This window comes from Phaethon lepturus, unplaced genomic scaffold, assembly GCF_000687285.1.
Source record: "Phaethon lepturus isolate BGI_N335 unplaced genomic scaffold, ASM68728v1 scaffold8881, whole genome shotgun sequence".
In the NCBI taxonomy this organism is placed as follows: domain Eukaryota; kingdom Metazoa; phylum Chordata; class Aves; order Phaethontiformes; family Phaethontidae; genus Phaethon; species Phaethon lepturus.
This window is the reverse complement of record NW_010519823.1, coordinates 51533-72932: the sequence shown is the minus strand read 5'-3', so window position 1 is coordinate 72932 and position 21400 is coordinate 51533. Positions and strand designations below refer to the sequence as shown.

The window sequence follows — 21400 nt, the reverse complement described above, 5'->3', positions numbered from 1 at the left end:
TCCTGAGTTGCCTGCCCCTTCTTCCAGAGGTTTTGTTTAACCCTGTCTCAAAATAGAGCTCCAAAAAGATCTAGGCTACGTTTATACATACCCTCTGCCACACTTAGCAGTACCGGCAGTGAAACTGCATTTGGGAGAAACCACAGGTCCCCTTCCATTCCAGCGGGAGCCTCAGGCTGATCACTCTGCTCTGTGCAAGGGCTTCTCTCCCCATGGGATTGCTAACAGGGGCTCTATTGGTATTGACTACAGCACTAGCTTTTGCAATAACACCCTCCTGCTAGAGGAAGGGCTATGTCTGAGTACTAATTTAACTAAGATTGCCTACCAGCTTTGGACAATAAAGCATGGTTACTGCTGACTAGGTCTGGCCTGACTTCAGTATGAATTGTTCTACATCATATTTCTAACTTTTGACTCAGCAATCAGCATAGAACTTTGCCTTAGCAACAGTAAAACTGGATATCATTGCCTCTGTAAAAAGTGCTTGTTATATTTATGGGGTCATTTATCTTACAAGGAAATGCACTGGCCATCTGGGAAAGGCTGGACATTTTACAAGTAGCTCCATCCAAAGCTTACATTGTCCTGTCCTATTCAGCAAGCAAAGCACACTTGCTGAATACATTTTCTGATATAAAACCATTATGTTATGGCATGTACTCTTCATCATAGCAAGAAATGTTAGAAATACTGATGGATGAGAAATCAGATGGACAGGGCTAACCAACTGACAAATGGTGTCAGATGAATTTTCAGTAGAATTACTTAAAAACCCTCCAGGGTTAACCACCATCCATTCTCTGCTACAACGGGGAAAGCCGCCTTGCCGACTGGTTGTCCCACTTGATTACATATACTGGTGAAATGCTGACTTGTACATATTAAGAATTAACTTGCTTTTTTCCTTAGTTATGCAAAGTGAAAAGTATTTTCTAAGTATGTAAGTAGACATCATATAAATACAATAAATACAGACTTTTAAAGTTATGAATTATTATTATTATATAGCTTAAAACCAGAGTACATCAAAGAACCTGAAAGAAGATCACAGGAAACGACACTAAGATGTTATATTTTTACCAAGCATTAGAACTCCACAGATTTAGAGATAACATTACACTATATAAAGAACCAAACATATTTATATATTGAGGAAAAAAGCAAATGAAGGAAATTGTAATTTTGTCCTGTGCTGACATAATGAAATAAGTATGTATGACCACAGGATTTATCATGTATACTTCCAGGTTAATTAATTAGATTAATCTTTAGGGCAATAGTTTTAGAGAAGGAGTCCTCCTACTTCCCTTCTTGCCATGCAACATTTAAAAGAGGTAATTTGATCTAATCTCAAGCATTGATCTTATTATATTTTAATTTTACGATTAAGAGTAAATTGAAAGCCCAGTAGAGTACAGAAGAGGTGGTAAAAGATTTTAACCCAAATCAAATGGATGCATTTCTCAACCCAAATTCCAGTTAAGTATTTGCTGCAAACAGAATTTCTGAAGTATGTGCTTTTAAAATGTAGATATGAACAAAAGTCAAGAGGCCTAAAAGTATTAACAGGTTGCTCTACTTACAGATTTAAGTAATAAAATAATTTAACATCTACATTTTTTCATCAGTTTCCCTGAAACTGTTTTAAGTTAAAGTTAAGACTTAAGTTTTAAGTCAGTAATGTCAATAGGTAGCAGACAAGTCACCTACCGACTCTGAAAATCAAATCATCTTCAATGGGATTCTCTTTTCTTTTGCCAGTGCTGTACATGCTCGCAGGTCTCTTCACAGCTTTCTGCTTCACATGACCACTGCCAGGAGATTTAACACGCCTCTTAACCCCTTCAGTGGTAGGAGACACATCTGCTGATCTGACCACTTTAAGTTTGAATGGGCTGCCCTTGATATGTTGATCATAAAGTCTCAGTGACAAAGTGAAGTCCCCTTCTTTCTGAACAGTATACAAAAATTCGTAAGTGCCATTTTTATTGTCAAGTATTTCTCCATCCGCTACACTCCCATCAGGTGTGCTCAGTTCAGCAGTGAGGTAAGCGTTCCCAGATTTACAGAGCTCCCCATCTTTGTCCTTAGTTGTGATGGTAACAGACATGGGCTGCCCGATCACTGTCTGCCTCAGTCCCTCACCTGTGGCAACTGTTTCAGAGGCAACAGCATTGGTGGTTAAAATAGTACCCAGATTGTGAATGGACTTCTTCAGGCCTTCCGTTTCCACTATGAAGTCCAACTGATCGTTTTCACGGGGCTGCAGTGGGAAGTCCCGCTCGGCCAGTTCATTCAGCTTGTCACTCATTTGCTTCTTCACCAGCAGAACTTCAGTTTCGGTGCCGTGGTTAAGGGCTTGGGCTGTAAAGTTGCTGCAACTTTTAATGCTTTCTTGTCCTTCAAGTAAGGTATCCAGCTGTGTCTGGAGGACCTGTGTGCATTACCAAACACCAGATTAGCATCATGTCTCAAGAACTACCCTAGCAAGATGTAGCATGCCTTATATCCAAAGGCCTTTGTAGAAACCCAATTTATAGGGCTTTGTTTTAGAGTTTATTTTAAAGTTTCATTTTAGAAAAAGTAACACACTGATCCCCTACATGTTCTTGGAATATCATTCTGCAACACAAAAAATGTACCCTGTTTTGGGTCTTCAAGGCTTCACAGATCCATTGTCATACCAGATTGAATTATTGCCTCACCTATCTGTTTTGTCATCTTAAAAAAAAAGAAAACAAACAAAAACCCCACAAATGTAGAAGCTTGAACCCTGCTCCATCTAACTCTCAGCAGTCGCAGTTAATGAGATAGTTACTGGGAACTGAGCTGTGTGCAGAGATAGAGATATTTTGGAGTCATCAGGCCCATTAATACGGGAGGCTGCAAGAAATTTCTTGAAACCATTTCTTCAGAGCCAAAGGAAACCTTGGGTTACTCCTCTATGTAGACGGACAAGAAGGCACTCTCAAGATCTGTACATCCATCCTGAGGAAAAGTGTGATTCCTGATCAAAATAAGTGAAGAAAGGAAAAGTCTCCCTAGGAGAAGCGGGTAAGTTGATTCCTCAGTTTCAGCAGGCAGGAAAGCAAAACGTAAAGGATGAGTTATGGATATTGGGAAGAGCTGAGTTGAGTAGCCTGAAATTGTGGTGGGCACAAAGTAGCTACTCTATATTTAAGAGTGAGAAAGAGCTTTTATTATAGGCTCAGTTCTGGCCCTCAGTCTAAAATCCTTAAAACAGTATTGACCTCAAAATTGTTCGGTGTGGGCTGGGAACAAGGCTAGCTTTTTTTTTTTTAAAACCAGTTTTGCTATGAATTGGAAAAAGGATCCCTGAATTATAACAACCAAGCAGAGAAATTCATGACAGTCAGGAAAGCCCAAACATTCCACTGTCGAAATCCCTAAACCAAACTACCTAGTCACACATGTGGTATGTTTTTCCTACAGAGAAAAACTAGGGCAGAGACATTACTGTGGGTCAGAGAAGTTATTTTGTTGACCGTCACTGTAAAGTAAATATTTTTTAAACATTGCAATTGATTTTAATGTAAACTTAGAGACTGGGTGTATTTATTGCTATGAGATACTCTTTCCTTGCTGAGACATACCCGGTAATGACACTGCATTCTAAGGGCATTTTTCTTATGAATTTTTCAAAGCTATCTGCTTTTCACCCACTGGAGAAAATCCAGGCTGATGAGCTACTGGCACGGGGAAAGTGATAACACCACAAAATCTTTTGCAAGAAAAACAGAATGAACAAATTTCAAGACTACACTGACATTTCAAGTTATCTGTTTTTCCAGGCATCTATAAACCTCTCAGGATTCAATACATGGCATTTCTAAGCTGTGTTGTCTTTATTCAAGGACATAAGTAGTTAAAAAGCATAGCTAATAAAGTCCCAGGATGACAAAAACCCATATGCTTGGGATAACAAACCACAAACTGAGGAGGAAGACAATTTGCAGCTACATTTTAAAACCATTATTTTCTCAATATAGTTTTCTTTCATTACAAAGATGGAAAATATTACATCCTACCATAACTAATATTTAAAATATGTTTAGAGTATTTTACACAAGGCCTCTTTCAGTCCATTGGACAACTGAAACTGAATCACCAACTTTCTTTTAGTGAAGTGTAGCCCTTTAATTTTTTCATTTTTGCAAAGTGCATGATCAGAATGATAGAAGATTTGTGTCTGAATTATTTTGCAGGTCTACTATTCATTCAAAAGTAAAATCCAATTCCAATAGCTCCTTCCCCCCGCCCCCAATGGGTGAGATGCCTCTTTTACTGCTTATGTTCAGCTATGTAAAAATTTGGTTCTCTAACACCCAAAATAGTTTTTAAACTATTTTAAATCCCTTTAAGCAACAATATGAAACTTTATCATCATCATATTCCATTTTGTGTGAACTTTGTACACACCCTGAGTATATTTATTTGCTTGCCAATAAAATAAGTTTTTGTGACATCTTGGATATGTTTAGATGAACCTGGGATCTAAGTCCAAATTTTTGATGCTAAAAGCTCCTCAGCTGCTGCTTAGCTCTGCAGATAACTAAATTCTGTGCTCCAAGGGTTTGGGGCTCCCTCTGCTCCTGAAAGTATACATCTTGTGCACATGTTAGAATTCCTCCATTTTCACAGGCCCAGCAGTTCAATACCTTCCTAATGGTCAAGCCTGTTCCAGATCCAGGAATGCAGCATTCCTCTGCTTCAGACATCTGGAGATGTTCAAGCTGCTCACTAATCGCAGAGAATGCCCAAAGATGCCAATATTATCAGGCACTCTTGAAACTCCAGTTACTGATGCTACTTTCTTTTAGAGACTACTTTGAAGGAAGAGTTCTTTCTTTTATACAAGACAGACAACTCATGCCCAGGAAGATGACGACTAAATTCTTTCATTTGCCTGATTCAGACTTACTAATCCTCAACAAAAACCCTACCCACCAGGCTACAGGCTTCTCTTTCTAAACGTGCAGATTTCTGTTTTCTTCCTCTGAAGCTTAGTCTACAATGCAGTGGGGAAAAACACAAGACTCAATCATCCATATAGGAAGGAAAGGAGTGAATACAGCTCTGGAATCTATTGCTCTTTGCATTCCCCTAAGAAAGTGAGATGTCCCTCCAATCTTCGTGTGTTACAACCAGTGACATCTAACATGAAATATATTACCAGGCATTTGAAAAGAAAACAGTGCTTTAAAGAAAAACCTTGATCACTTCAGGAGAAATGGTTTGGCCTGTATCTTTGTGGGGATGTTCATTGGATTGCAGCCCAAGGATTTCAGACTTTCCTTTGGTGCTCCCTTATTGTCATCCGCACAGCAGCATGTTGGCCTAAAGCAGATGCCTGCTTAGTGTGTTGGCCATTTTAGATCCACACACACCATGCACAAAGGGCTACCTGCCTGTACAGGGTCTGGATTCCATTTATAAGGCTGGGGACCCACAAGCGACGCTATGCAGCATTTGATTTCAGGAAAACAAAGTTCTCCTCTGGATCTCAGACACAATTTGTCAAACCGGCGTCCCGCATCATTTGTAAAAACTGGATGATTAAGTTAACAGCTTTTCATTGAAACAAAACATGCATCTTACTTTGTGTTTAAGGCCATAATTCACTTCCAGTTCCATTAGCAGCACACTCTTTCGCACATTTAAAGTCTTCTGGAGTTCATCAAAAGTGGAATGAATGTCATCTACAATGCTAGCCTTTTGGTTGGTTAACTGGTGTATGATTTCCGATATAAAATGAAGTGCTGAGTCGATCTCTGGAAGCCTGAGGGAGGGATTAAATTACAAAGGTTGCTGTTTCAAAAGTCATTAAACATCGGCCCTTACCCTGACACCTTTTGATGAAACAATCTCATCAACAGGCTGTTTTTAAACTTGGTCATTTCCCAGAAGTAAGTTCATTCATTTTATAACCACATAGTGGTTTTGGTCTGATAAAACAAGGCTAAGCCAGGGCCCTCCCTTGTGGAAATCCATTAGATTTTAGGCATTTCCAACAACGAGGCCCTGGATCTTCTGTCCTTTATGCAAATGTATCTACTCGGGAAGCTATTAACTAGATCTACTCTGCTTTTTCTTTAGCCTTTCTGCCACCGTAATGTTTGTACTAGTCTTTTAAGCATCCAGTATTACTTATTTATCATTAAATTCATGACTGGCTAGTACTTTCCTCCTTAACATTCTATGCCCCTTCTTTGGAGGACACTTGCATTTCTAATGGCCTCTGTTCTGTGAAAGACAGATAGGAATCTTTTGCTCTTTTCCCTAATCCCTCAGTGCATCCCAGCCAATGGAATTTTTTTCCTCATGCTAGCCTCCATATCCCTGTTTTCTTGGTAAAGGTCCATGGCACCAGCACAAAACATCTATCCAAGGTAACACAGGAAGCCAGTGGTAGGACTGAAAATGGAAAATAATCAGTGGGGTCTCCATACCTTTTGTTGACAGCGTCCAACTGGACTTGGAGGGAAGCCTTGTGTTGCTCCACCACATCCTTGAGTGGTACTGTGGGATGCTCTGCGTGTTCTCCCTCTGTACACTCCCTGCACATGGCTGTCTCGCAGGACTGGCAGTAAAACTCCATCACCTGGAAAAGTACACAACTCTAAATTCAAACATGGTAGCAGTCACATCACTCAAAGCATGTTTTACTGGGTCTTGAACTCGTTATTATCCAAGCTCCGAGACAGTTTCTCCTTTCTTAGACATCAATAATATACTGCCTAAAAGATGGCTGTTACTCTTATATATTTCATATCAAAATGTTGGTTTAAATGCATTTTATTCTATCAGAAAGTGTCAGAACAGCAGCCTGGGAAACAGAATGCTGGACTTCAAGGCTGGCCCTAACATCATCTTTATACTGTATAATAGTAAGTTTTGATGTGTCTCTCAACTACTCCGGAAACAACCCAAAAAAACAGGGCATTCAAGTCCCCTTAGTAACTTGATCCTTAGTCTTCCCAGAGGGTCTGCCAAAGAAAGTGTAAACTTAGGCTGTTTTTCATAACAGGACCACCTGTGGAACATGAACACAACAGAGTTCACCAAACAACACGTTTATTTGCTAGAGAAAAGCACCCTAAATGAACTAATGTGCTGCAGCAAAAAATCTCCATATTCCATTACTAATCCCTTAAAACCATCAAAACCTCATATCTGAGATTATAAGAAAAGTACTGATCTACACTTGAAAGAGGAGGAGATTGTTTCAACCTGTTATGTACCCAGTAAGATGCTGTCTGGAGATGAAAAAAGATCTTTACATGTAATAAATACCCCAAATTCTGAATATATTCATAAAGTAAAAGAAACAGGAAAGTGCCTTGCCCAAAATCATACATTAGTCAAAATAATGCACATATATGCAAATTTGACATGAGATTTTCTTTTACAGCTAGGAAGTCCTTGAGCACAAAGCATTTTAGGCTTATTAAAAGTATATAAGGAAGCTTGTAGTATATGCTTCAAAGCAAGACATTAGCAGATCTCTTGCATTCAGAATATAGCATCAGAATCTTGAATAACTTGGCTGATGCGTCTGGCACTCAGATCTCTCACACAAAGATGGTTGTGGTGGAGATGTTGGTTGACAACACGATGGTTGTACAGAACTGGCTGTTTTCAGGTGAGCAGAGGGACCTGCAACAGCACCGTGCAAAGTAGCTGGCTGCTCCAAGACATCTTGAAAATTAGGAGGGGAAAGTAAGAACCATGATTTGCATGTGGCTATTAGCATTAATAGGGATTTTCTTCTGACAAGCTCCTTTCTGCCTTATTCCCATTCTTCCCTCTTATCTCAATTCACAAGATATGGGATTCACACGCAATGAGGGTTTAGTCATTTGTTGGCCATTCGTGTAAGCCACTTCAGAGAGTATTCAAAAGCTGCTTCAAAAGCTGCTCCAAACTGTGTAAGACCAACTATATAATCAAGGGGGGGGGGGGGAAGTAGACTTTCTAAACAATGACAACCCCCATCAGCACTACTCCAGTCACTGTGAATTTAGCAGTCTCACAGCAGTAGATCCTCTGAGGCCTGGCAGTTACTTTGTTAGGCATTAAGATGTGATGCAGTTTTACACTGCGTAGAGGAAATGAGTTAAACAGACTTTAGGATTTAAATTCTATTCAAAAGTTTCAAAAATCTGCAACGAGAAACGACTAAAAGGAACAATATTTTATTAGGAAACTTGTAAGTCTCTTTATAGGATCAAAAAATTTAATTTCTTTTGAATGAGTGTCAAAGGTTCATTTTTCTGCTTCTTCATAATTTAATGCTTAGGTTCAAGATATTTTAACAAGCCCTTTACTTATTCAATATTTTTATCTTTGGATACAATGATTAGAATAATTTAATATTTCTGTTTCCTATTGAACACCTCATAATAAACATCATTATATTTGCAGCAACATATATAAGAAAGTAAGCATCTCATCGGCATATTAAAGTTTAGCCTAATCAACTTTCTTCCTCTTTATTCAAGCGCCAGAGAATCACATAAGCTAGAATGGTAATAGCAAGCAGACCACAAAGACCTAATGTGTGTGTCTGCATAAAAATAGTCGTCTTCACCTCAGTCAAATTCAAAATGTTTTGAGTGAAGCAGCTTTCATTTTCCATTAAAATCTTTCGATTGTGCCATAGCTGAAGGAGAAAGAAAACATAACATTAATACAATCCAGGCTTCAAGTGCCTAGATAAGCTGATTTCCTAAGATTTTGTCTAGCATTTCTTAATCAGGCAAGATTAATTTCTAACTAAAGACAGACATTACTGGTTTTTCCTCTCTGTGCTCCATGCCCAACAGAGGCATCAGATTTTACATTTCCAGAAAGCTTTTCATGATAACAGGTTTGCTTTACAAAACATCTCAGACAAAAAAGTTCACCTGAACCCCTCCTTTCCAAATTGAAACTTCAGCTATATTTCCACTGAAGTCAACAAAAACATTCCCATCAGCTGTAATGAAATGTGAATTAATACCCACTGGTTCTGAAATACCATCCACCAACTCCCACGTTAAACCAGACCAGCATATTTCAGCACAGTGATCTAATCAGAGACCTATGCATATCTTCACTATTGTAGTTTAACTGAATTTACAGACACTTTTTAATTTGCATAATCAAGGATGTAGGTACTTCTGAATTAGATTTCACAAAGCCAAAGCACACTTAATTCCAGCTCTTCAAAGTTCAGGTCTCAGGAAAAAGGCTCTCTCCAATCACAAGCCCCCCCTCGCTAAAATGACATTTGAATAATCACATTGTTCATCCTCCGCTTTCTATTTGTTTGAATTAAAACAGCAGTCCAGAGAAAAAGGATGAGTCTGCTCTTTGCCAGCCTTCTTCCTCATCGCACACACATGCTTAATTCCTCTGTCCCAGAGCTAGTGTGTATCTTAGCTTTATAGGTTTTGGCTTTTAGAAGAAAGTAAGTTTGGGTTACCTGAGGGCACTTCCCAGATACCTGGTAAAATTTAGAATGTGGGGTTTTGTTCTCCCTAGTCATAGCTTTTGCCTTACCCATGCAATAAACCTGAAAACTTTAAGCAAATTTTTTTTAAAAAGTTTTGTAAGACTGTCATGATTTAAACAACATGCTTACGTACAAGTGAACCACCCAAATCCCTTGTATGACTTTCCAGTTCAGTCAGATATGATTGTATCACTCACACTATTGCTTCCTAACTGTATTAAATATTGCTTGTGAGGCAGAACAAAGTATCGCCAGGAGTGAGCTCAGTTTATTAGTTCTAATGCTTATCAAGAGTCTAACTTTGATATTGTGAATTGTTTATTTAGCTTCAATGACACACTGAATATTGAAGGGTACAGAAAAAATGAGATTACACTTTAACGAGATACACAAGTAAGTGACATGGTGGGAATTACAGAGGTGAGGAGAAAAAACAAGGCTTAAAAGGTATGTTATGAAATCACTTCATCAGAATATCAAGGATGGGTGCTTTTTGATTTTTCTAAGAGAAACATACAGAGTAAGCAACACCTGAAGAAGTTCAGGAAATGTTTTTCTAGACAAGATCTTATACCTGTCTAGTTGCCAAGCTATTCTGTGATCTTTTGAGAAAAAGCTAGTCAGACAGAAGGCATGCTCTCCTGTTACAAGCGTTTAATTTAATACTAGGTATGCTCTCTTGTTACACTCTACAGGCAGAAAATACAGTGCACCTGTAAAAGCATGGATCCCAGACTGTGGTCTGGCTTTCACTTTAAATTCAAATAAAACCCAAGTATGGATTTTTCAGGATGGGTGACTGCAAAGAGGCCACACCACTCACAACATATTACAAAGTAACAGACCTAGAATTTCACAGACTTCCCTGCCCTAGCAGTTGTACCTGCTCCTAAATGACTGTAGATCAATGTTTCCAAACCAGGGTGCTTATATCCAGCAAAAGCTGCAGGTGTTTAGCAGCTGAGAATCAAGACAATCTTCTTTTAATGTGTAGGTAGAAGATAAGAATCTTCTGTTAGGTTCAAAAGTTCCGTAACATATGTGCCCTATTACCCCGATTTAACAAGAACATATATTTGTGTTCTGTGTTGGGTGAATATGAGGAAGCATTTGTTCATAGTTCAAGCACAGGAAACCATCTCTTGTGTTAAGATACTACAAGCCAAGTTTCATTTTTCATAAGAACACACACAACAAAGATGTCACGACAGAGGATGAGAGGATATGCACAGAAGGAATAGGATACATACACACATATGGAAAATATGAGTGGTGGGAGTAAGAGACCAACTGGAAGGGAAAGTATCTAATCTACATGGCCTGAGGAGGGCTAGGTTACAAGCAGACAGGCAAGCCAATGAGAAAGTATCTGTGCATCAGTTTCTATCTGATTTTAATCAGAGAGGTTTAAATCCAGCATGGCTGGAAAGATTGAAAAAACTTGTTTAAACAGAAACTTATTTCCAAGCTAATACAAAGAAAATCTGGTAATATTTAAATTAAATATACTTGATGCAAATTTTTCTGTTGATGGTAAAAATACAATGGGTCTGACCCTACCCCAAGCAATACATAAAAATTCATGGACAGAGGATTCAATGCAGAATGACTGCTGGTTCCATGAAGGCATTATCCTCCAGCTACCGCCTCAATCCTCTCTCACTCCCTGAAGCCCCTAGCAGAGCTGCTAGCAGCCAGGCACTTGCCACACAGTGCCTTCATGCTGTGTACCCATGAAGCCAGCAAAAGCCATGCTGTGTTTCAAGGCAAGCCAACTAAGTTTGGTTTAGAGGATTTACAAAGCCACCTTTTCCTAGAAAGGAGTTCTTAGAGAGATATAAGGTGACATATTTTTAATTGTAGGCAAACCATTTTTTTCTAACCACACCCAAAGAATCATCAGATAATAATGTAAAATGCAAAACAAGTAACATCTTCATTTTAACTTTTTTTTGCATTTCACAATCAAATGGCTCCTATCATGATTGCTATATCAGAAAAGAACTATGATTAATTTTAAGGAGAGCCAATAAAATGCAAATAAAAACTAGGAATGTATTAATCAGTAACCACTACGCACACACAGGTATAGTACACATTAAAAAAGTTACAGCAGTTATTCATTAATCAGAGTGTACACCAAATCAGTTCTACAAGACCACCTAATTCCAATAGGTCAGTAAGGGAGAGGGAACCGAGCCGTTCCTCTATAAGAGTAATCACCACCTATCAGATGAATTATTCCTATACAACTGATATACCTACACTGAGTATCAAATAAAACAGTCCCCAGAAAGTTGTCTTAAAATACTGGCACATATTTCTTGGCTTGCAAAGAAGCACAGCATTCAGTTTACAATGCAGAATTGCTCAGCTTTGCAACGTGGTCTACTTACATGTTTGCATAAGCCTGGCTATGAGACAGGAGCTCATATGCCTACCATGAAGTCACACAGATTAACACTGAAAATTGTGAAGTAAGCAGAGTTAGAGCTGTTCTTGTAATAACCTGGGAGTACTTACTGAGTTGGGGGAACTTGCCAATGAATACACCGATATGATTTGAGGGTGTATGTGGGGGGATGCTGGGCAAAAAAAGTAGGTGGAGGGAAAAAACAAAGCAGCCTCCAAGGACTGATATGTGAGATGCACAAAACACTGCAGATAACAGAAGCTCTCTGTTTCTAGCCTGTGCTGACCCTAAGCAACCTGAGTTAGGACACCCTTTTATTTGGTTCCATCTTAATATGTTCACATAGCTTTTGGTACTGCCTCAGTGTGTTGGTCAGTTAAGCTTATAAGGTCCCTGCCACATACTGCCTAAAGAAGCACACAGCTTCCCACAGCAATAGTTGATTCTACAAGCAAGAGAAGAGCTATGGAAACCCATTCCAAAGAGGCAAAGGCACAAGGTTCAGTGTTTGCAGGACAACATTTTTGACTGAAAGTGCTAAAAGACAGTATCATCCAAGATGATTGGTAAGGTGAAATAATATTAAGGTGCTCCACTAAAAGCATTTGAGTTCATTTTAAGAATCACTTGCCTTTTGTTGACATATAAAATCAAAGAACTAGTGTCATTCCAATTCCCCCACTACCTTTTTAGAACAAAATATCCATGACAAACCAATACATATCAGTACCCGTACATATCACAGGAGTTCATCTCACTTACATTTCCATCATGATTGGGGCAGGAGAGCGGTTTGCCCGCAGCAACAGCGGTGACAGTCTCCAAGATGGAGGACTCTTCAATGCTGTTGTCTGGTGTTCGTTGCAGGACATCCATCAGGTTGGTGATAAAGAAGTTGTTCTGGAGTGCAGAAACCCCTTTCTCTGGCAGAATGGAGGTCTGGCGGCACACGGGGCAAGAAAGGGTTAAGCTATGGGCTGGAATGTAATTCTGCAAGCACCTATGGGGAAGGGAGGTGGAAGGGGAGAGAGAGGCAAAGCATCATTAAAAGAGGAAAAAAACCTCCCTTCAGTTTAAGAATTGGTTTGAAATAGTGATACCCCTACTTATAAAAGGAAAGGTACATCACCAGGCTTCAGAAGTAAAAGTGGCTATGAGGATTTTATTTTTCCTTTAAACCTTTTTTCCTCTGCCACATGAAAAAAAGGTTCAATAAGCTGACATCATTATAAGAGCTACGTGCCTTTCTTCGAGATATTTGTGCAGAGCGGATCCATGCTTCCAGGCATCTACTGCATCCTGCTCACAGGATAGTAAAAATGATAAACTATCAGATAAAGTTTGACAGACATGAAGTTATTGCATCAAGTATTTCAGCCTGTGTCTTTAACTGACTAACCGGTGGTTGACCCTTGTCTTTCCAATAGAAACTCCTTTATTAACTTGTATTTGTACATTTAATGTTCTGAGCTAAAACCTGGTCCCAATGAAACCAATGGAAATTTTTCCATTTATTTCAATTAGGAAAGTTATAATTCAGCCAGAATTAACAGAGCTCTCCTTACTACATAGAGAAGCACGTCCTAGGTTATCATAGTTTATGTTAAAGGGAGTTTTGGAGGAGATTTTTGTTTGTGTTTGACTGGGGAGGTGGGGTGTAGGGTTTTTTTAAGAAAAACTAAATTTCTCAGAATATAAATCTGACACAAAAGTTCTGTGATCAACAACATGCAGCAGACTGGCCTAGGTGACAGTTAGTGCTACTTTTGGCCTTGAAAATCAAGTTAACAGCTGCTGGGCATGCAACATCCAACTGCAGTTGGCAATTCAGTATAGCCTCCTAAGCAGAGAAGCCTGGCAGGATGCAGTTCTTAAGGGGAGCAGTGCTACACCAAATTCCTCATGAGAGGCCGACCAAGAAAGTGTGACCTCGCACAGCTATGCGGCTCTTAGCCACTTCCAAGGACTTTGCTTGCACCACTCTTCATCCTCCTTTGGCAGCCCCCGCTCCTGACACTCCAGTAAGGGCTCTGTGAAAGGAGAGCTTAGGCTTTGCACATCAGCAGTACACTGGAAGAGTTCTTCCAGCCTCTCTCCATAACCAGATCAGCGTAAGAGGATTACAGTGAAAACCAGAAGCTGACCTTAGGATTTACACATGAACTGAAATCAAGAAACTTAAGACATGGTGGTGAAAATCTTGACTTCACTGACTTCAGTGAGAGTTTCACTGCTGGCTTCAGTACAGTCAGGGTTTCCTATTCTACAAAATACCAGTTCATGTTACACACTCAGAGATCCACAATTTTTTCTTGTACCCTGTGCAAAATTAGATATGCACATCACGATTCTAAGAGGTGGGAATCTCCTGAAGTAAATGTTCACACAAAATACCATTTATTAAAATTCTCCTGCCATTCCATATATAATCCAAAGAGTTGCATCCCATCATCAGGTAAAGAACTCTAACCAATAATTCTTCAGCTAACTTTTCTGCAGATGCTGTATTTTCTCCACCATTCAATAGATAATATAACATTAAAGTATCACTATGTATATTCAATTCATTCAGCTGAATACAGTAGAAGGCATGTTGCTGTTTTATCATATTTCTTCTCAGAGAGTTTTTCCACTCCAATCAACCAAGCTGCAGAATAATGAAGACATTTAATCACAGGTTATTAATAATGTATCTATCATGTCTAACCCTTGAACATTAAAGGATGAGATAATTATTTCTCTGCTTAGTAAATCAACAAAGAAAGGTTTTTATTGTTTCTAATTATAGGCTAATCAGTATAAATTTGAGGCCATTAATTTGAGGCCCAAATTCTGACTGCCATCACCTTTCACATTGTTTAACTGTATTCATTAGTTTCACTGGATTTACTTTTTATTTTCTCTTTCATAAAGGAAACGTATTCTAAATATTCCACTGCTGCCTCTTCTTCCTCCCTGCCACAAATAATAGTGTTTTTCTACATCCCAGCCTCTCCAGCCTTTCCAGACTTTATCATGCCTCAACATCACCTTTACAAGTAAAGAAAAAAGTCCCCATCTGTTAAAGGGTGCATAGTTCTGTGCTTGTTGCACAACACAAATACCTAGTTAATAGCATGAAGAAAAGACTTACCTCTCACAGAAAGTGTGCAGGCAGGGAAGTACTTTGGGGTTCTTGTAACGGTCCAGGCATATGCTGCAAATCAGAAACTGCTTGTCAATCTGACGGACCACAGGACTTGGGATGTTGGAGCCTTCACTGGCCATCCTAGACCACTGACATATGGGTCCTGTTCCCTTCTACCCTGCACACTGCTGGAGGGGGGTGGGAAAAAGAAGAAAAGAAGAAGAATGGCTTATAAACACCATGAAATAACAAAATCAACAACTAATTCACTCATGTTTCATCCTTCTGCAGGAATTCGTATTTCCATATAAAACCGAAACAGTAAAGAATTAAACTTCTAAAATGATTTGTCACTGATGAGAGCCTGGGAAACAGTCAGCCAAGTCTACAACACCACACATAACACCTCTGTCTGAGCAGGCATTCTGGAAAGGCATGCTGCCTCTGGACTGAAAGAGTTACAGGGATGTCTGGTTTTAAAGAAATCACACAATAAAAACATTCTTGCACCAGTAGGTTCAGCCAGTGCTAATAAACATAGGATTTCTTAAGTCTACAGTACCGCTGGCAAAATGCTTAAACTGGAACTGCACCAGCCAGTCAAATGGCTGTGTCACAGACGGAGTTTGAAAATGGTTCACCTCATAATTTCTTCCCTTATCAGTACTGGTGTTGCCACAGATACAGTAGGTTTGGACTCCAGGAAGCCCCCGAGATGGAACCTCTAGAACCAGCCACCCCCTGGAAAGGGAGCACTCAAATTCTGCATCAGCAACAGAGGTGAGGCAGCTGAAGTGAAAATCCTCACAATAAAAGAACATGAGCAAAGAAGAGGCAACTGATAGCTGCTGAGAATCAGCAAAGGCAGGGTTAAGGATACATGAAGCACATCCAAATAATAAATGCAAGCAAAACGGCATCTAGGCAGAAAGAGTAGTAAGAACCATTTTCTAGGACTGAGGACTCTTCAGAACTCTGGCATATAAAGCATGAAATAAAAGAGTAAGAAAAAAGTCTACTGACTGACAGAATTAAAATTGCAGGTTAAAGGAACACCAGCAGGCTTGGAACACCTCCTGTCCCGGAACAAGGCACAGGGAGAGAAAAACTCAAGTTTCTTTTCAGCTGGAGGTACAGATTATAGCCAACAGAACTAGTATGTGGGAAGAGAAGACAGGGGAGGAAAAAGACGGAAGCAACCTCAGAGAAAAGTACACTGCCTGCAAAAACAGTTTAGGAAAACCTGACAAGCAGAGGCCCTGGCAGGGTGGCCCAGCAAGAGCTCCTCTCCATCAGCATTTCCAGCGGGCTGGAGCCCCGGGAGGCGCGGGCTCAGTCCCTGGGGAGCCGACCGCAGCGTCTCTGTCGCAGAACTTTCTGCCAGTCCTCCCACACCCGCAGCGAAACGGGGGCTCCTCTTCCGTGTGAGCAGCGAGCCCAGCTGGGCTCCCTCACTGCAGGTACACTCCTGAGGTAGTAACTTCTTCCCTAAACATTTTATACCCCAGTTTTTACTCATCTGTTTCAGACAATTTGATATTTGGCTTGAGGCCAGTTCAGGCTTTCCAAGACAGAAATAACAAGCGTTCTGCCTTGGTGCTGATCGCGCTCATTCAAAGGTCATTCAATTCCACACTGATTTGCATGACCTGTAGCATTTTATCGGCAGCGTTACATCAGATCTTCTCCCTGTGCACGGCACGCTAATCTAGCAGAGTTGAACTCATGCTGTCTTCACGAGCTGTGTATTTAGTTGTACAGGTATGGTTTACTTACTACATTGAGCAAGTGGCTATTTCTGGGATAATGACAGTGATTATGGATCACGCTGTACTGACTTCCCTGATAATAGGTTCCTGGGGAATCACCTTTGTGCTAGAAAATACAGCAGCATAAAGTTTTTCACAATTAAAATACCCAACAGCAGTAACTGACATGTTATTCGATGGCAAACACTTACGGCAGGCCCTTTTGTTACCTTTTTTTCCCGGAAAGGGGAATCTGCAAGGTTAAAAATTGCTGTAATACTCATAAAATATCATGTTTGTTCATGACACAAAAATTCATGGATTTCAGGATCAATTTCAGGATTGATCATTTTTTTCACTTTTTAAATTTCTTTCCCCATAGTAAGACAAAATGTGATTATTCCATAAACACAAATTAACTTTACCTATTTAAATGGCATAAATCACACACAATAAACCTTAGGAGATCAATTAGGAATCCACGTTACTTTTTAAAAGCTCAAGTTAAAAATGGCTCTACAAGAAGTGGAACCAAAATATCTAGCTTTCACAAAACGGAGTAGAAAGAACACACTATCAAGTATGCATTAATGTATTCATGCATTTGGCAGCATAACATGTGGAACTTTAGCGATGCATTTCAAAAGAAAATTAATTTCACCACTGATAACAGCTGTGTGTGCCTCCCACTCTCCCTACCCAACAGTTAGGGGTGGGGACCCAAACAAAACAGGGAAGATAATCAGAAGCTGGAAGACTTCTTTGAGAAGGAGGACACTGACATGTTACAAACAGTATAATTTTTTGTTATAGACTAAGCACAGACTATTTAAAAAACAAATTGTACTTAAGATATGAAAGAATAGGTCTCCAGTGAATGCTGCCTGTCATTTACCAGAAGAAAGTTCTCTAGGAACCAGATATTTTCTGTAATTTCACCTTTCCACTATCAAGTACAGCTACACCAGCAAATAATTGTTTATATAAAAGGAAAACTCCTGCTGCCTGAAAAATTTCATATTGATTTCAACCTGATCTTCATCTTAGTCATTTACATTCCCCCAATCTCACCGCAAAATCAGGTGATTCTTAGTGATTCATTCACAAAGCTCATTCAAGTCACTTTAATTTTCAAATGTTCACGCTTTAAGCTTTGTCAGTGAAAGAACCCATTAACAGTTCACAAATATGTGCTTTTAATATTCGATGTTTTGTCTCGAACGCAGCAGGCCATGATTGTCATTTATCCCCTGTGGTCTCATAAATCAGGTTTAAAACATGCACCTGAAAATAGAATTTCACCAGTACATTTCAAGCTTTGGCCACTACCTGGAAGAATAATTTCTTACACAAGTGGTTCATTTTAAAAAGTTTTTTGAGTATGGGGTTTCCAGGATTCTGCAGCCCCCCTGAGCCAGCTCCACCCTTGATGCAATTTTGATGAATGTGATGTATGAGAAGGATGATTTTGCCCATTGACTCAATGAAAGCAACTGTACCATTAAAGACTATTTGAGGAAAAGCTGGAGATTTTAGATGATACTTTTGAATTTTGCCAAAGACAGCATTTATTCTGATTTACTGCAGTGCTTGCAGCAGTTCCTCAGTACAGCAACATAAGTTTCAGTTATATTAGCAGTGTGAGATTTTGCAAAGTAACACTATGTTTACAAGGAAAACATTTTTTAGTAGCATCTTCTGAGCTTGGAAACTGCCAGAGCTCTTTTTGGAGGCTTATTCTGTCTCACAATCTAATAAAGAGCAGCTGAAGCATGAGCTCTGAGAGCAAGACTGAGAATCACTTCTCCATATATTTACACTTCATAATTTCAACATGCAAGCCAAAGTTTGTAAAACATTGCACCAAATGACATAAAATCCCACCCATTTATCTATAAGAAGCACACACTGGAAACCCAGTTCACTTTTGCTAAATCAAGTGCAGAAAAGGGTTCTGAAATGTATACTCTTTGTCTTCCCTTTGAGGCTCAAGGGTTGTTATGTTTCCAGCCACCCCCAGAGTAACATTATTCTTTTTCCTTCTGCTTGGAGATACGACTATTGATTTCCATTCAAGATATACCATACAGCAAAGAAAGGAGACAACAATGGCTCCCCAAGCTAGTGGAAAGCTTTGCCCTGCCACACATGCATGCCTTTGGGAACGAAAGTCAGCGTGCAGCCCCACCCATACGAAAAGAACTTCCTATAGTATTAGAAAAGGGAAAAAAAAACCATGAGGGTACAGCAGATAACAATTCCAGAAGAGTTGTTTCAGACAAATAGAGCCACATAATAGGGAAGTCCACCCTTTCTACAGGCATCTTCAAATGAGCTCTGGAATTCCTCAACAGTTACCAAATTCTCTATTAGCTTCCGTGGTCCGACCAAGAAAAAGACATTGGGAAAGCTTGTAACTGTCTGTTCAGTTCCTAGGATTTATTCCTAAAAGAGCAGAACTCTCTTGCTATCATCGAACTCCACCCAGCCAGAGCTGCAACTAGCCTGAAAGCACAGCCTGAGGAGAACAAATTGCTTGCAGCTTGTTCATCCTCTTCTTATCAATGGTATTCACAACCCAGAGGGTCTATTCACATATTATGAATGAATAGGTTTCCAATGGCAACGTCTCCAAAGGAACAGTTAGGCCTCGAGTGCTGAAGAAAGGGTGGGGAACCTCAATAACGTGGCTTCAAGGATTGGGGGAGCGGGGGTTTAAAAGTCCTTAAAACACATATATCGCCTGTCCGCAGTCTTTAGGAATAAAGAACAGATTCAAGCCATTTCTAGCAGCAGCACCAAAATTAGCAGATACAGAACACAACAAGCAAATTAATAATCATAACCGCCACACAGTCCACCTGTGGAAAAGGCTTGATAAGCTAAATTTGCATTCTTTTCTCTCCCAGTCTTGCAATCACTTTGGTGCCTTGCTTAAACCACAGCAACCCTCTTCATTCTTACAGCATGCAGAAGCATAATGAACGATCAGGGGCCGAAACAGAAGCAGCAACCCAGCAGCAGCCACCAGGAATAACACTGAGCAAACTTGAGCATTTTCGACCTACCCATCTTTGTAGAAAAATAGCTTAATCAGTGCGGTGCTGAGGATAAAATCCTTGCAGGGACGGAGCTGCAGTTCCGCAGTAATCCAAACGAACAAATCATCATCTGTTAATATTTCAAGCCTCACGCGTAAAACTGTTTAAGAATCCCTATCACAGCATAGTCATTACTAGGTGCACAACAGATTTTGTGCTCTAAGGAATGACGCTCCATTCCACAAAGAGGACAGGTGGAAAGAAAAAATGAAAGGATATGAGGAGGCCCAGTGAAGTCGTCACGAATTTTTTTTTTTCCCCCGGGTCATTTACAAGTGGGAGACCCCTTCAGGATTCAGACCAATCAATCTTTATTTAGCACATCTTTTTCTCACTCAGCCTGTGTAGAAAAGACTGCAGCAAACGGCGCAAGGGCTTGTGGGATAGGGATGCAGCAGAGAGCTGCAAGGAGATTCGCTGGGGCTGTTTTTTCCCTCCCTACTCAGCAATCAGCTGTTCCGAGGCGCTGCGCAGGGCCATTGAATTTGGTCACCAGAATGTTATTACAGGATTAGCAGGCGGAGACGGCTACCACGGTGCATCTGGCATGTCAATGCAGCTAAGAAATACATATGCAAATATTACTCGCAAATCGGGAAAAGGATTTCACTCCGAAGGGGAGAGTAGATATTACGTAAGATCTATTTACCAGGACAGTCGCCACAGAGGAAATGAAAGCACTTTCGTTTATAAAGGAGATAAAGCTTAACACTTAACGATTCCACACTGATTTTTCCAGGATTCAGAGTATTTCTCGGAACGTAATTCTTCCCTGCTCCAACTTTCAGCAACAACAAAAGACCCCACAAACGCTCTTTGTCTCTCCATATGTTTAAAGCAGAAGCAAAGAACCTCTTCAGAAAGCTGTGCTACTGACACACAAACCAGCAGCAGTTTCTTCTTCTATGGAGCTGCGTGTGTGACCTGACTCAGACTCAAGTCTAATATTTAAGGCAGAAATTAGTAAACGCATATTCAAGGAACATGAGAATCAAAGCTAACAGTCTCTCCAACTTTTGTACAAACATTAACGCAAAGGTGTATTCTCTTAGCTGGTCTATAGTTTAAAAAAATGTAAAAATTACAGACCAATTCAGATTTTACTAGGCTATTACCAAAGGAAATAAAGAGAAATTTGGTGTCTGGTATTTTTCAGCTAGGCAGAGAAGGCTGTTAAAAAGATGCTTGTGAATACACAGACACTACTGAAGTAAAGCAACACAGAATTAGCTTTGTCTTCCAGTATAACAGCTGGTGGGTTTTGCAGACAAGGTAGTATTTGCATCTCTAAATACACTGAATCTTTTCTTTTGAAAAAAACAAATTATATGCAAGTATTTCAGCTAACTGAGGCTAACAAAGCTTTCCACAAATAAGAGGACACAAAAGTCCATTTGCATAAAGAACAAAAAATGGAGGGTTTAAATACTGTCTGTGCTACTCTGACTTAATTAGGACAGAGACAGTTATTTTAGAAGTTTGAAACATGTC

The 21400-nt window shown here is 39.8% G+C and overlaps 1 protein-coding gene across 1 annotated transcript; it reads right to left on the bottom strand.

Moving 5' to 3' along the window:
* Positions 1–1713: 1713 nt before the first annotated feature.
* On the bottom strand, positions 1714–20201 carry TRIM2 (tripartite motif containing 2; the record flags this gene model as incomplete). The annotated part of the gene is made up of 6 exons (XM_010297169.1): positions 19877–20201; positions 15067–15248; positions 12696–12933; positions 6474–6625; positions 5623–5803; positions 1714–2437 (listed from the first exon to the last, which is right to left on the bottom strand). Coding segments are annotated over exons 2-6 (1429 nt in total), but the record flags the coding sequence as incomplete, so codon positions are not given.
* Between the last annotated feature and the right edge of the window lie 1199 nt (positions 20202–21400).